We start from the raw sequence: 13,247 nt of genomic DNA, 5'->3' as shown, positions 1-13,247 counted from the left end.
AGAGGTTTTTGCGTGCTTTCTCCTCGAGGACTTTGATAGAGTCTTACATTGCGGTCTTTCATCCATTTTGAGTTTATTTTTGTGTATGGTGTAAGAAAGTGGTCCACATTCATTTTTCTGCATGGCACTGTACAGTTTTCCTAGCACCACTTGCTGGAGAGACTGTCTTTATTCCATTGGATATTCTTTCCTGCTTTGTCAAAATTTAGTTGGCCATACGTTTGTGGGTCCATTTATGGGTTTTCTATGCTGTTCCATTGTTGAGTGTCTGTTTTTGTGCCAGTACCATATTGCATTGATGATTGTAGCTTTGTAATATAGCTTGAGGTCTGGGATTGTGATGCCTCCTGCTTTGGTTTTCTTTTTCAAGATTGCTTTGGCTATTTGGGGTCTTTTCTAGTTCCATATAAATTTTGGGATTGTTTGTTCTAGCTCTGTGAAGAATGCTGGTGTTGTTTTGATAGGGATTGCATTGAATATGTATAGATTGATTTGGGTAGTATTGACATTTTAACAATATATTTTCTTCATATCCAGGAGCATGGAATATTTTTTTCCATTTTTTTGTCTTCTTCAATTTCTTTCATAAGCTTGTTATAGTTTTCAGTGTATGGATTTTCACCTCTTTGGTTAGATTTATTCCTAGGTATTTTATGGTTTTTGGTGCAATTGTAAATGGGATCAATTCCTTGAGTTCTCTTTCTGTTGCTTCATGTTGGTGTATAGGAATGCAACTGATTTCTGTGCGTTGATTTTATATCCTGAAACTTTGCTGAATTCATGGATCAGTTCTAGCAGCTTTTTGGTGAAATCTTTAAGGTTTTCCATATAGAGTATCATGTCATCTGCCAAGAGTGAAAGTTTGACCTCCTCTTAGCCGATTTGGATGCCTTTTATTTCTTTGTGTTGTCTAATTGCAGAGGCTAAGACTTCCAATACTATGTAGAATAACAGTGGCGAGAGTGGACATCCCTGTTTTGTTCCTGACCTTAGGGGGAAAGCTGTCAGTTTTTCCCCATTGGGGATGATATTAGCAGTGGGTCTTTCATATATGGCTTTTATGATCTCAGGGTATACTCCTTCTCTCCCTACTTTCTTGAGGGTTTTTATCAAGAAAGTTTGCTGTATTTTGTCAAATGCTTTCTCTGCATCTATTGAGAGGATCATATGGTCCCTGTCCTTTCTTTTATTGATGTGATGAATCACGTTAATTCTTTTGCGGATATTGAACCAGCCCTGCATCCCAGGTATAAATCCCAATTGGTCGTGGTGAATGGTGTTTTTAATGTATTGTTGGAGCCAGTTGGCTAATATCTTGTTGAGCTTTTTTGCACCCATGTTCATCAGGGAAACTGGCGTATAGTTCTCCTTTTTAGTGAGGTCTTTTGTCCGGTTTTGGAATCAAGGTAATGCTGGCTTCACAGAGAGTTGGAAGTTTTCCTTCCATTTTTATTTTTTTGGAACAGCTTCAAGAGAATAGGTGTTAACTCTTCTTTAAATGTTTGGTAGAATTCCCCTGGAAATCCATCTGGCCCTGGACTCTTGTTTTTGGCAGATTTTTTATTACTAATTTGATTTCTTTACTGGTTATGCATCTATTTCTTCCTGTTTTAGTTTTGGTAGTTTATGTGTTTCTAAGAATTTGTCCATTTCTTCCAGATTGTCCATTTTACTGGCGTATAATTGCCCATAATATTTTATTATTGTTTGTATTTCTTCAGTGTTGGTTGTGATCTCTCCTCTTTCATTCTTGATTTCATTTATTTAGGTCCGTTCCTTTTTCTTTTTGATCAAACTGGCTAGGGGTTTATCAATTTTGTTAATTCTTTCAAAGAACCAGGGGTGCCTGGGTGGCTCAGTTGGTTGAGCGTCCGACTTCAGCTCAGGTCATGATCTCACAGTCTGAGTTTGAGCCCCACGTCAGGCCCTGTGCTGACAGCTCATAGCCTGGAGCCTGCTTTGGATTCTGTGTCTCCCTCTCTCTCTGCCCCTCCCCGCTCATGCTCTGTCTCTCTCTGTCAAAAATGAATAAACATTTAAAAAAATTAAAAAAAAAAAAAAAAAAAGAACAAGCTCCTGGTTTCACTGATGTGTTCTGCTAGGTTTTTTTTGGTTTGGATAGCATTGATTGCTGCTCTAGTCTTTATTATTTCCTATCTTCTGCTAGTTTGGGGTTTTATTTGCTGTTCTTTTTCCACCTGTTTAAGGTGTAAGATTAGGTTGTATATCTGAGACCTTTCTTTCTTCTTTAGGAAGGCCTGGATTGCTATATACTTCCCTCTTATGACTGCCTTTGCTGCATCCCCGAGGTTTTGGGCTGTGGTGTTATCATTTTCATTGGCTTCCATGTACTTTTTAATTTCCTCTTTAATTTCTTGGTTAGCCCATTCATAACATCCTTGTTCCAGTGCCAGTGAATGTGGTTGTTTCCTGGGGTTTGCTGGGACCTTTCCTGTGAGGTGGCCGCACAGCCTCTACCAAATGTCCTCCCAGCAAGGGAACCAACTCTCCCCGTGTGGCCCAAGGACTGCCTGGACCTCACTTTGCTCCTGGGAATTTGCCCTTCCCACCAGAGCACTGCCAGGTATCGAGCTGAGGAGTTTCAGACTCTGTGCTCCCTCTGTTTATAGATTCATAAAGGAATTTAAACCCTCTCATTTCTCCTTTCTCCCTTTTTTGTTCAGTCCCTGCGGCTGTTTCCACTTTTCCACTTTTTGTCCAGCTGCTTTTGTGCGTGTGTGTATGTGTGTGTGTTGTTTTTAATTTTTTGATTTTATTTTTTTTACTTTATTCTTTTTCTTCCTTCAAAATGATGAAATGAAAGAATTCACTCCAAAAGAAAGAGCGGGAAGAAACGACAGCCAGGAACTTAATCAACACAGATATAAGCAAGCTGTCTTTTCCTGTACTCTCACCCCATCTCCATCGTCTCTCTGCAAGCAAAAACAGCTCCCTGCCCTCGGTGGCTTCTCTCTCCCCCAGTTCGTCTCTCCGCGCTATGTACCTACTGAGTTCTGTGGTTCATGTTGTGCAGATTGTTGCATTAATACTCAAATCAGTTTTCTAGGTTTTCAGGATGGTTTAATGTTGATCTGGCTATATTTCATGGATGCGAGACACACAAAAAAACTTCCATGCTGTTCTGTCATTTTGGCTTCTCCCTCTCTATTTACCTAACTTAAATAGGTAAATGCCCTAGTATGGAAAGCCACTATTGTAATATATTATACACATATATTTGATATATATATTTGATATATAGTTATTATACCTATCAAACTGGACCACTTTGTCTTTTGTCTCACTGGTTATATTGTTCACTATGCTAGATACATATCATCTTCTATCATGTTACTGTCTTCCCTTTATCCTTCTTACTGGTGTATTTTAAAACTACAAAAAAATGTTTTGTCTGGAAGGATAATGTCTACTTAATACTTTGTATTAAGTGATAAAAATGATGTGGCTCCAACTTCATAAACCATACAAACTTTTTTCTTCTTTAAAAATATTTTTTAATGTTTATTTTTGAGAGAGAGAGAGAGAGAGAGAGACAGAGTGTGAGTGGGGGAGGAGCAGAGAGAGGGAGACACAACATCCAAAGCAGGCTTCAGACTCTGAGCTGTCAGCACAGAGCTTGACGCAGGGCTTGAACCCACGAACCATGAGATCATGACCTGAGCCAAAGCCTGATGCTTAACTGACTGAGCAACCCAGGCGCCCCTCATACATTTATTCATTTTAGTAAATATCTTTAAATAAATTTCCTTCCTCAGCAAAACCAGTTCAAAACATTATTATTTATTTAATGCCAAGACAATATGGTTTAAAAATAGTATTTCACCATTAAGTGCTATTTAAAATTACTGGAATTATTAATTTTGCAATGTTGAATGAGAAAGTGTTTTGTAGTAAGAGTGTCCAAATTCAAAAAAATGCTTCTGAACTAAGTATGCAACAGATTAATAGAAATACTTGAACTCTGTGTTATTTCTAGTTAATATTCATTTCTGCTTCCTTAATAATGTATATTTTTAATATTAAATATTTAAAAAATCTATTTCTCTCATTTTTTATGTTTCCTTTATGTACAGATTATATCATATATGATTAGATCATTGCTGTAGTACCTGACACTTTAATGATAATTATACCATTACATTGATGATAATTTTCTTCTAATTATTAAATCGTCAAGAACACTGATAATTATTAGCTTTTATGGAACATATATCTTTAATGGGAAAGATATTTGACTGGTTTTGACTCAATTACGAAATTAGTTTCAAATTATTACTGAGATATCAAAAGAAAAACCAGCAGTAAACCTGTGCTTTTGTCTTTACAGAAATGATTCATACCTCTTAGAAAGTGAACAGGGCACCTCATTTGTCCCACAGATTTCATTCACATGTTATCCATACCACTCTACCTTAATTTCCATCACTGAGTTGGGTAGTTTCTCCTATGTACCTACAGCAGACACTTGTCTTGCTTACTATAGAATTGCCTTTCAAATCAATATACTCACTACATCAATTTTCATGGAATTCTTTTTTTAATGCTGTCAAAAAGGGAAGAAAAAATGAGCTAACTACATTAAGTGAAAACTCCATATATAACCAAAATCATTGAGAATGTTAACAATGTGGGGGCCACAATGCATGAGAAAATTACTGCCAAAATCCAGCTAACCAGGAGTACTATTAATGAGTATGCTGGAGAATTAACACATATGTCAGGAATAAAACCCAGTGTTGATAACACAGTGGCTCTCATCCCTTTCTGCTTTTCAGCTGCTCTCAAGCCATAGCAAACCAATTTACCCTAATAACCCAAAACAAAATACTCAGTGGCATTCAAATTATTGTAACCTAAATGCAAATACATGGAGCATGAATTTATGCTTGTTTGATTGTTGTTTGATTGTAACGTTCAAAAGAAATTTGCTATGTACCTCTAGCAAACATTAGAATCCTTTTGAAATCCATGTGGGTTACTTCAGTTTTTATGTTACTTTTCCTGTCATATTTATTCTTTCTCATATGTTCAACCAACATGTATTAAGCATCTGTGAGGTGCCAGACCTCTTCAAGAAGCTGGAATGTGTATTATAGAACAAGTTCTTGAGTTTCAGAGAGCTCCTTTTCTGGTAGATGTAACTATGTAGACTTCTTAACTCTATTTGCAAGTAGAAAAACTAAGTGGCCATAATTAGCTACCATAGCTCTGTCTAATAGAAAAGTAATGAGACCGTGTGTGTGTGTGTATGTGTGTGTGTGTGTGTTTTAAGTTTCCTAAAAGCCACATTAAAAAAGGCTAAAGGAAGCAGGTGAAATTAATGTTAATATGTTTTAACTCTATGTGCAAATTATTATGATTATAGTATGTAAGTAATAAAATTATTAGTTATTTTACATTTGTTGAAAATTCAATGTGTATTTTGTACTTATAGTACATTTCATTTGAGGCCAGCCACATTGCAATGCTCTGTAACCACATGGGGCTAGTGGCTCCTGTATTGAACAGTGAAGATCAAGAGAACAACTAACATTGATTTTAGTATTTTTCATTATTATAAATTTAGAATCTCTAAAGAGCCCAAATTCTGTGTTTTTTTTAACAAGAGTCCTGTTCTTTCAAAGTATTTTTAATATTTTAAATTATTGTCCCGTGGCAATTTTGTTTGTTTTTCCAATCCTAGAAAACCAGTTTTACTTTTAGTATTTTGAATATTGTTATAGGACGACTCTATCTCTTAGCAAAATGATATTCAAAGTTTTTCAATTTCAATCGACCAACAATAGTGTACTGACATAGATTATTTATAAGTAGTACAGTAAACATATAATATAGTTATATATTTTTTAATGAGTGAGCTAGTTGCTTAGTTGTATATTTAGTTAGTTTTACATACTTACCATTATGTTTATATTAAGATATTTAACAAAACCAATAGTTCTGTGTGAGCATAATACATATTTATTTTTATTGAATTAGATACAAATACTGTTCACATAGTTTTTAAACTGTGGTAAAAGTAATTTTGGGGAAGTATTGACATTCTATAAAAATTGAAATAGGCATAAATTGACATAGATCAACATAGCCGAGAGTAATAACTGGATTATAGTCTTAATAGCAAGAAATAACCTAAAGGTTGTATGATTTTCATATTCCCATAGAGTTACCAGTGTGTGTGCTTAGCTGGTTGGGAAGGAAGTTTTTGTGAACAAGAATCCAATGACTGCAAAATGAATCCTTGTAAGAATAATCCCACCTGTACTGACCTTTACAATAGCTATCGGTGAGTAATGTGTTTATAATTTTCTTCATGAAATCACTTGGAGTGTTCGTGTCTTTGGGATAATTCCAGAGATTATTTTCACTTTGCATCCATTAATTAAAAAAATGATCTCAAGATGAACAGCCATTTTCTGACAAGATAGCGTCAACATTCATTTGAAATTTGTGTCAAAAGTCGTAAATAATATTAAACTTGGAAATGCAATGTCCAAATCTGACACGTTACAAATGTCTTCACTTCTTCAAAACATGCCTTTGTCATCTCAATGTTGTTTTGGATCCCTCCATGCAAAATGGGTGCCACAAATGACTTGTTAGTGGGTCTACTGAATTAAAACTTTCAGTTTATTATCCAGAGATTATCATGAATTTGGATTACTTTAGTCAAATTATTGATGAATTTTACATTAATTACTCCACATATCCCATAATCCAATTGTTTTAGTTTTAGATGAGAAATCTGAAGAAGCTCTAAGTAGAAATTCTGAGTAGTTATTACTATTATTTGAAACATTTAGTAACCAGATCAATATTGGTAAAAAATAGCTTTTATCCTTTAACTTGTTAAGGTGTAGAGTGTAGAGAACTATACACTAGGTCTCTCCAGCAAAACCAGGTTTAGTGTAACTAGAATGATTTTCTTCTTGTCACAGAATCAGATTAATTGAATATAAATATATTTAGGTGATCATTTTCTCAGGGATAAATCAAAATGATTTCAGAGTGTCCTCTAAAATAACTTGTACTGGGGCGCCTGGGTGGCTCAGTCGGTTAAGCGTCCGACTTTGACTCAGGTCATGTTCTCACAGTCCGTGGGTTCGAGCCCCGCGTTGGGCTCTGTGCTGACCGCTCAGAGCCTGGAGCCTGTTTCAGATTCTGTGTCTCCCTCTTTCTCTGACCCTCCCCTGTTCATGCTCTGTCTCTGTCTCAAAAATAAATAAATGTTAAAAAAAAATTTAAAATAACTTGTACACTATTCCTCATTTTTGGTGACTGAAATGGGACATAAGATCCAGAGTGATCAACAATAGGCAGTTTATTTCCTTTAAAGGCAATTCTGAAATAATCTGGCAATAGTTTGATTTATATTTCAATGACAGAGAAAAAATTAACAATTTTATTAATGTAGAAAAACTCACAATGGTATCAGTTGACACTAGTTTAAAATATGTAAAAATGTAAAAAACCAGAGCTACTTTTTGTGACATTATCAATTTTTAAAATTGACATCATTATAAATTAATATTAACTGGCTTTCCATCTATATAGTAGGAGAAACAATCCACTTTTGTTGAACTAGGAAAGGAAAACTTCCCATAGTTTCTATGCTTATTTTACTTTTCTTAAATGATTCTTTTTATTATAACCTACAAATTATGATATACTATATATACATATGTATATAAACACATATATGTGTCAAAATTCTGATATATACTTTTTAGCATTCAGCTTTTTATGTAATTCCTAGCGATAATTTGTTTACGCATTTGTGTATGTGTGTACTTCCTGTCAATCACCTCCATACAAACACCAGCAGGGACATACCTGTGATTGAAAAAGTTGGGTTTATAACTCATTGCCATAAGGGAGAACACACACCATTTAAATCCATGTAGCATCTCAGTAAAAGGATGCTGGAAGGACTTAGAGGTTTGAGTTTGTGAAATATAACTTTGAAGAGGGTTTACAAAAGTGGGCCTTTGGCCTGGATAAGGAGACTGTCAGGAAGTGGGAAGAGTTGCCTACATTCATAGTAAATCTTACCTAGAAGAAATGAAGACCAGACAGAGTGAAAGCTAAAATTTATAGAGACAGCAACCATTTATATCAACCATGATAGGAGAATGCTTGGCCATTCCTGTGGCTTAGATGGTGTTCAAGTTTTTGTCACCATTTAGATATGATTGTGGGGTAGGGTTGTCTTTGTAATGATTAATCAGGGTAGTGGAGTAACTATGTCTCATTTTGATGTTCTGTGAAATTGTCTGTTGAAATGTTCACCAGGAGAACACCAAGATCTACCTGTAAACCTGCTTATAGTGCCTGACCAGCTCCTGGGTACCCTGGATGTTAGTTTTTGCTTTCTCATTCCCAAAATACATTATCATGTAGACGTGCAGAAAAAAATGTATATGTATGTGTGTATTTATATGAAATCTGTGACTTATGTTTGTCCACCTATTTGTCCAAAATACCAGAGTGAGAATAAATATTAATTATCCAACACGATAATACTTTTATTTAGATAATTGCTATTTGCTATTTGAGATAGACATCTTGAAGATCTAAAACAAAACAAGCAACAAAGTTTATGAGGCTTAATTAAAATACATTTTAATATTCATGAGACACAATCAGTCTTTCTAGATAACTTTGACACCACTAATTGTGAACTCTTAATGACTTAAATTTATAAATGTATCAGAAGACATTGCCACTTAACACAAACTCATACAGTCATTTTATCATTCCTCAGATTTTGATAGATTATCCGTTTGGGGTTTGGTTTTCTCTTCTTTTTCTAGTTTTAAGGTGAATGGTTCCATCATTGAATTGAGGTCTCTGTTCTTTTTTAATACAGGGTTTACAGCTGTAAATTTCACTCTAAGCATTGGTATCATTATATCTCATATCTTTTGACGTTTTGTGTCTCTCAAAATAATTTCCTAATTTCCCATGTGATTTATTCTTTGGCTCACTGGTTTTGTTAAACTTTCACTTATTTGTGAATTCCCTAGATTTCTCTTGATCTTGATTTCTACTTTTATTGTGGTAAGAAAACTTATTTTGTGTGAGTTGAGTCTTTTAAAATTTACTGAGGCATATATTATAACCTAACATATATTCTATAAGTACTTGAAAAAAGTGTGTATTCCACTTTAGCTGGAATGTTCTATAGGACTCTTTTAGGCCTAGCTGGTTTATATCTTAATCAAGTCTTCTATATCCTATATCTTCTGCGACTTTGTTCTATTATAGAGTTAAAGTTTGCAATTGTTATTGTTTACCTGTTATTGGCTAATTTAATATTGTTTATCCATTTAATCTGCCATATTTTGCTTCATTTACCTAAGTTAGATCTTAAGGCTCTAGGATCTAATTGTTAGATCTTACTGATGGATTTAAATATTTATAAAATGTCCTTCTTTGTCTTGAGTAACATTTTTTTGTCTTAAAGTGTATTTTGCCTGATATTAGTATAGCTGCCTCAGCCCTTTGTTTATTATTGATGGCATAGTGTATATTTTCTGACTTTTTAGTTTTAACCTACTTGTGACTTTGAATATAAAGCTTGTCTTTTATAGATAGGATATAATTTGACTGTTTTTAAAAATCCACTCTGTCAATCTCTACCCTTATTGGAATGTCTCCTTAGGTTACATTTAACATTACTAATGAAATAAAGTTTATATGTGTAGTTTCTTTTTTTTAATATGTTATATTTTTGTTGTTGGTGCTGTTCCTCTCTTTCTCCATTATTGGCTACTCTTGCATTACTTCTTTTTCTGGTATTACACTTTAATTTCTTTTTATTTTTTACTTTGCATTTGTACATAGTTTCTTAGTAGTTGTCCTATAGATCACAATTAACTTCTTAACTTAAAACAGTCTCCATAGTGTTAATACTGACTTAATTTCAATAGTATACAAAAACTTTGCTCCACTATAGCGTTATTCCTTCCCACATCCTTCAGGCTTTTGTTGATTATAAGCCCATCAATACAATGTTATAGTATGTTTTATGTACTGTTTTTTAAATCAGATAGGAAACAAAAAGAGGATAAGCAAAAATACATTTATACTGTTTTTATACTTGCCTATATAGTTACCATCACCAGTGCCCTGTATTTTTGTGTGTGAATTGAAATTACTGTCTAGTATCTTTTCATCTTAGCCTAAAGGATTCTCTTTACTATTTCTTAGAGGGCAGATCTGCTATTGGTGAATTTTCTGTTCTGTTTTATCTGGGAATGTCTTAATTTCTCCTTTAATTTAAAGGATAGCTTTAAGAGGTATAGAATTATTGGTTGACAGTCTTTTTCTTTCAGCATTTGAAGTACATCTGGACTGCATGGTTTCTGATAAGTCAACTGTTAATCTTATTCAGGATCCCTTGTGCATAATGAATCATTTTCTCTTGATGCTGCCAAAATTCTCTGTTTGTCTTTTGAGGGTTGACTATCATGTGATTAGCATTATATGTCTTTAAGTTTATTTTCCCTGGAGCTCATTGATCTTCATGGGGGTGTGGATTAATAATTTTCATCAAATTTACAAAGTTTGGGCCTTTATATCTTAAAATAGTTTATATGTCTTTTTACTCTCTCTCTCTCTTCTGGTTCTAAAACTCTCACATGTGTATGTTAATGTTCTTAAGGTGTCCCACAGGTATCTGAAGCTCTTCATTTTTCTTCCTGATCTCCAGATCAATAATCTTAATTGATTAACTTCAAATGCACTGCTTCCTTCTTCTACCAACTTAAATATGGTGATGTGCCCCTCTCATAATTTTTTTAATTTCATTTTTTATACTTTTAACTCCAGAATTTCTATTGCGTTCTTGTTTATAATTGATATCTTTTTATATTCTCAGTTAGACAAAACATCAATCTCATACATTCCTTAATCATTTAGATATGGCTTCAATTTTTCTTTGATCACAGTTATTTTGGCTAATTTAATATCTGTGTTAAGTAAATACAATATTGAGGCTTCTTCAGGGATAGTTTCTACTGGTTGCTTTATTCCTATAAATGGGTCATACTTTTCTTTCTCTGTATGACTCATCATTTTTTTATGAACACTTAACCTTTTAAATTGGCAAATCTGTAAATCACATCCTGCTTCTTCATAGTTGTTACAGCATTTTTTATTGTATTTATTTTTTGTTTTTGCTATTGTTTCGTGATTTTTCCAAAAGAGTTAAATTTATAAATTATTGTGTCACGTGTGGCTATTCAAGTCTCAGCTTGGCTAATATAGCAGTCAATGAATGAGTTAGCAGAGACTTTTTTTATATCTCCTCAAACTAGTAAGTCTTCTAGCTTTACTGAGGGACTCTGTGTGTATGTGTTGAGGTATGCAGTCAACACTCAGCCAGGCATTTTACAGTTCTGTCTTACTCTCCAGTATCTGCTTTCACGGAGGCTCAAGGTCAGTCAGAGATAAGAGATTAAGGTCTTTTCATGTGTTTCTTAGTCCTGTCCACACTTTCATTTCCCAAGAATAGGTCTACCTTTTCAAAGACCTCCATGAACATCTCATTCACCACTTTTTACCTTTAAGTATATTGGTCAGCCTCTTAGCCTTAACTGGAATCATCATTACAAGCAGCTGCAATGTTAGGCAATTACCACTGACTGTTATTAATAAATTCCCTTTATAAGGACTTTTTGAAAAGAGTAAGTTTTGAGTCAGATCAAATAAATTCTATTCCTGAAAATGGAACTTTTCCATTACCAGACCAATGAAACAGTGACATTCCTGGTAAGGATCTTTTGGGTGAGCTCTAAACCTGTAATGCCCCTCAGTGGCTGTTAGGCTGCTGATTTCACAGATGCCATAATTGCAGTGCTGTTGGTTTTCAAGTCTATTGAAGAGCTGGGGAAAGGGGGATGGGAATACTGGACGTAACCGCACAAAGCTGACTAGGTTTATGAGAGTCAACCATTTTTCTTGTAGAAACACTCAGATTTTTGCAAGTCTTTAGTTCATTTATAGAGTTCTGAGAGAGTTGATTTGATGTTATTGCCAGTGTTTTTGTTTCTTTTATGGAAGAGTAGATATTCAGAAGTCTTTCATCTATGATTACTCAAGTAATTATACCAAATTACATTTTATATTATTTATATGGGACAAAGAGAAGACAGAAACAGAGACAGAGACAGAGAAAGCATGGATTCTAGAGTTGCACTATCTAGATATAGGATATCAAGTCCTATCCTTAAAGATTAGTGTGAATTGGGTTAAGGAATTTTATTTATATCCCTAAGTTTTTTTTTAATCTAGAAATTGTGAATAATAATAGTTATAATTCACAGTTATGATGTTAATTAAATACAATTCTGTATACAAAGTATTAGCTCATTTATTGATGTATATTAAACTCTAAATATCATTAACTTTTATTATTCCCAACATTGATCTTGTTTTCAAACTATATGTATGAATAAAACTAGAGCAGTATTTTATAAATGATGAATCTGTGGGATCATATTGATATCAACTCGTTTCATTTTATATATTCATGTGTAGAGCAAATGAAGAACATTAAAAAGAGATTACATTATTCTTTGTAACTAAGGAAGAATTTAGTTAGAGTTTAGTGCTCTTTGAAGCTTTCTCACAAATTTCCACTGAGCAAAAATTTCAGGGCTCTCAGTAAAAGATACAATGAACATCTTACTTCATTTTATGAAGAGTCAGTCCAGAGAAAACTTAACAGAAATTGCAAGGAAGATGCTTAAATTTCATGCTTTTGAAGGAATTCACATTGTGTACCATAATGAGTGCTTAACATAGCAAATATTTTTAATAGGTCAAATGAAAATTGCATTTCATTGACTATATGCTTATATCCCTTGAGAACAAAAATGTTATGAAGATGAGTATTTGCCAGAATATCGAATCCCTTAGGTGATTTGTGTGTTCTGAGTTACTGAACTACCTACGTGTGCTCATCTCTAAACAACTGGAGTTAACATAGTTTAGTGTTTACACAGTTTCAAGACATTAAAAAGCAAAATGGGCTAGGGATGTAATTTGAATGCTGACTGCAACCTGCCTTCTGCTATTCCTGGCATGGTTTAGAATTTAACTGCCTTCTTTATTTCTGATTTTTCTTCCCCCAAAGCAGAGTCAACAGCTTTAGCTACAGATGGGGCTCTGTATGGCAGTTATTGGACCCAGATGCCACACTCTGGAACATGTTTTGCCAA

General features: G+C 34.0%; 1 protein-coding gene across 1 annotated transcript in view; it reads left to right on the top strand.

Moving 5' to 3' along the window:
• The window catches only part of EYS (eyes shut homolog), a 1,764,056-nt gene that overhangs the window by 634,311 nt on the left and 1,116,498 nt on the right, over positions 1-13,247 (top strand). The window contains 1 exon segment of the mRNA XM_042986616.1: positions 6,186-6,307. Coding sequence (XP_042842550.1) covers positions 6,186-6,307 — 122 coding nt within the window.

This window comes from Panthera tigris, chromosome B2, assembly GCF_018350195.1.
Source record: "Panthera tigris isolate Pti1 chromosome B2, P.tigris_Pti1_mat1.1, whole genome shotgun sequence".
Taxonomy (NCBI): Eukaryota; Metazoa; Chordata; class Mammalia; order Carnivora; family Felidae; genus Panthera; species Panthera tigris.
Note: the sequence above shows the minus strand (reverse complement) of the source record. Positions and strands in the feature narration are given on the sequence as shown.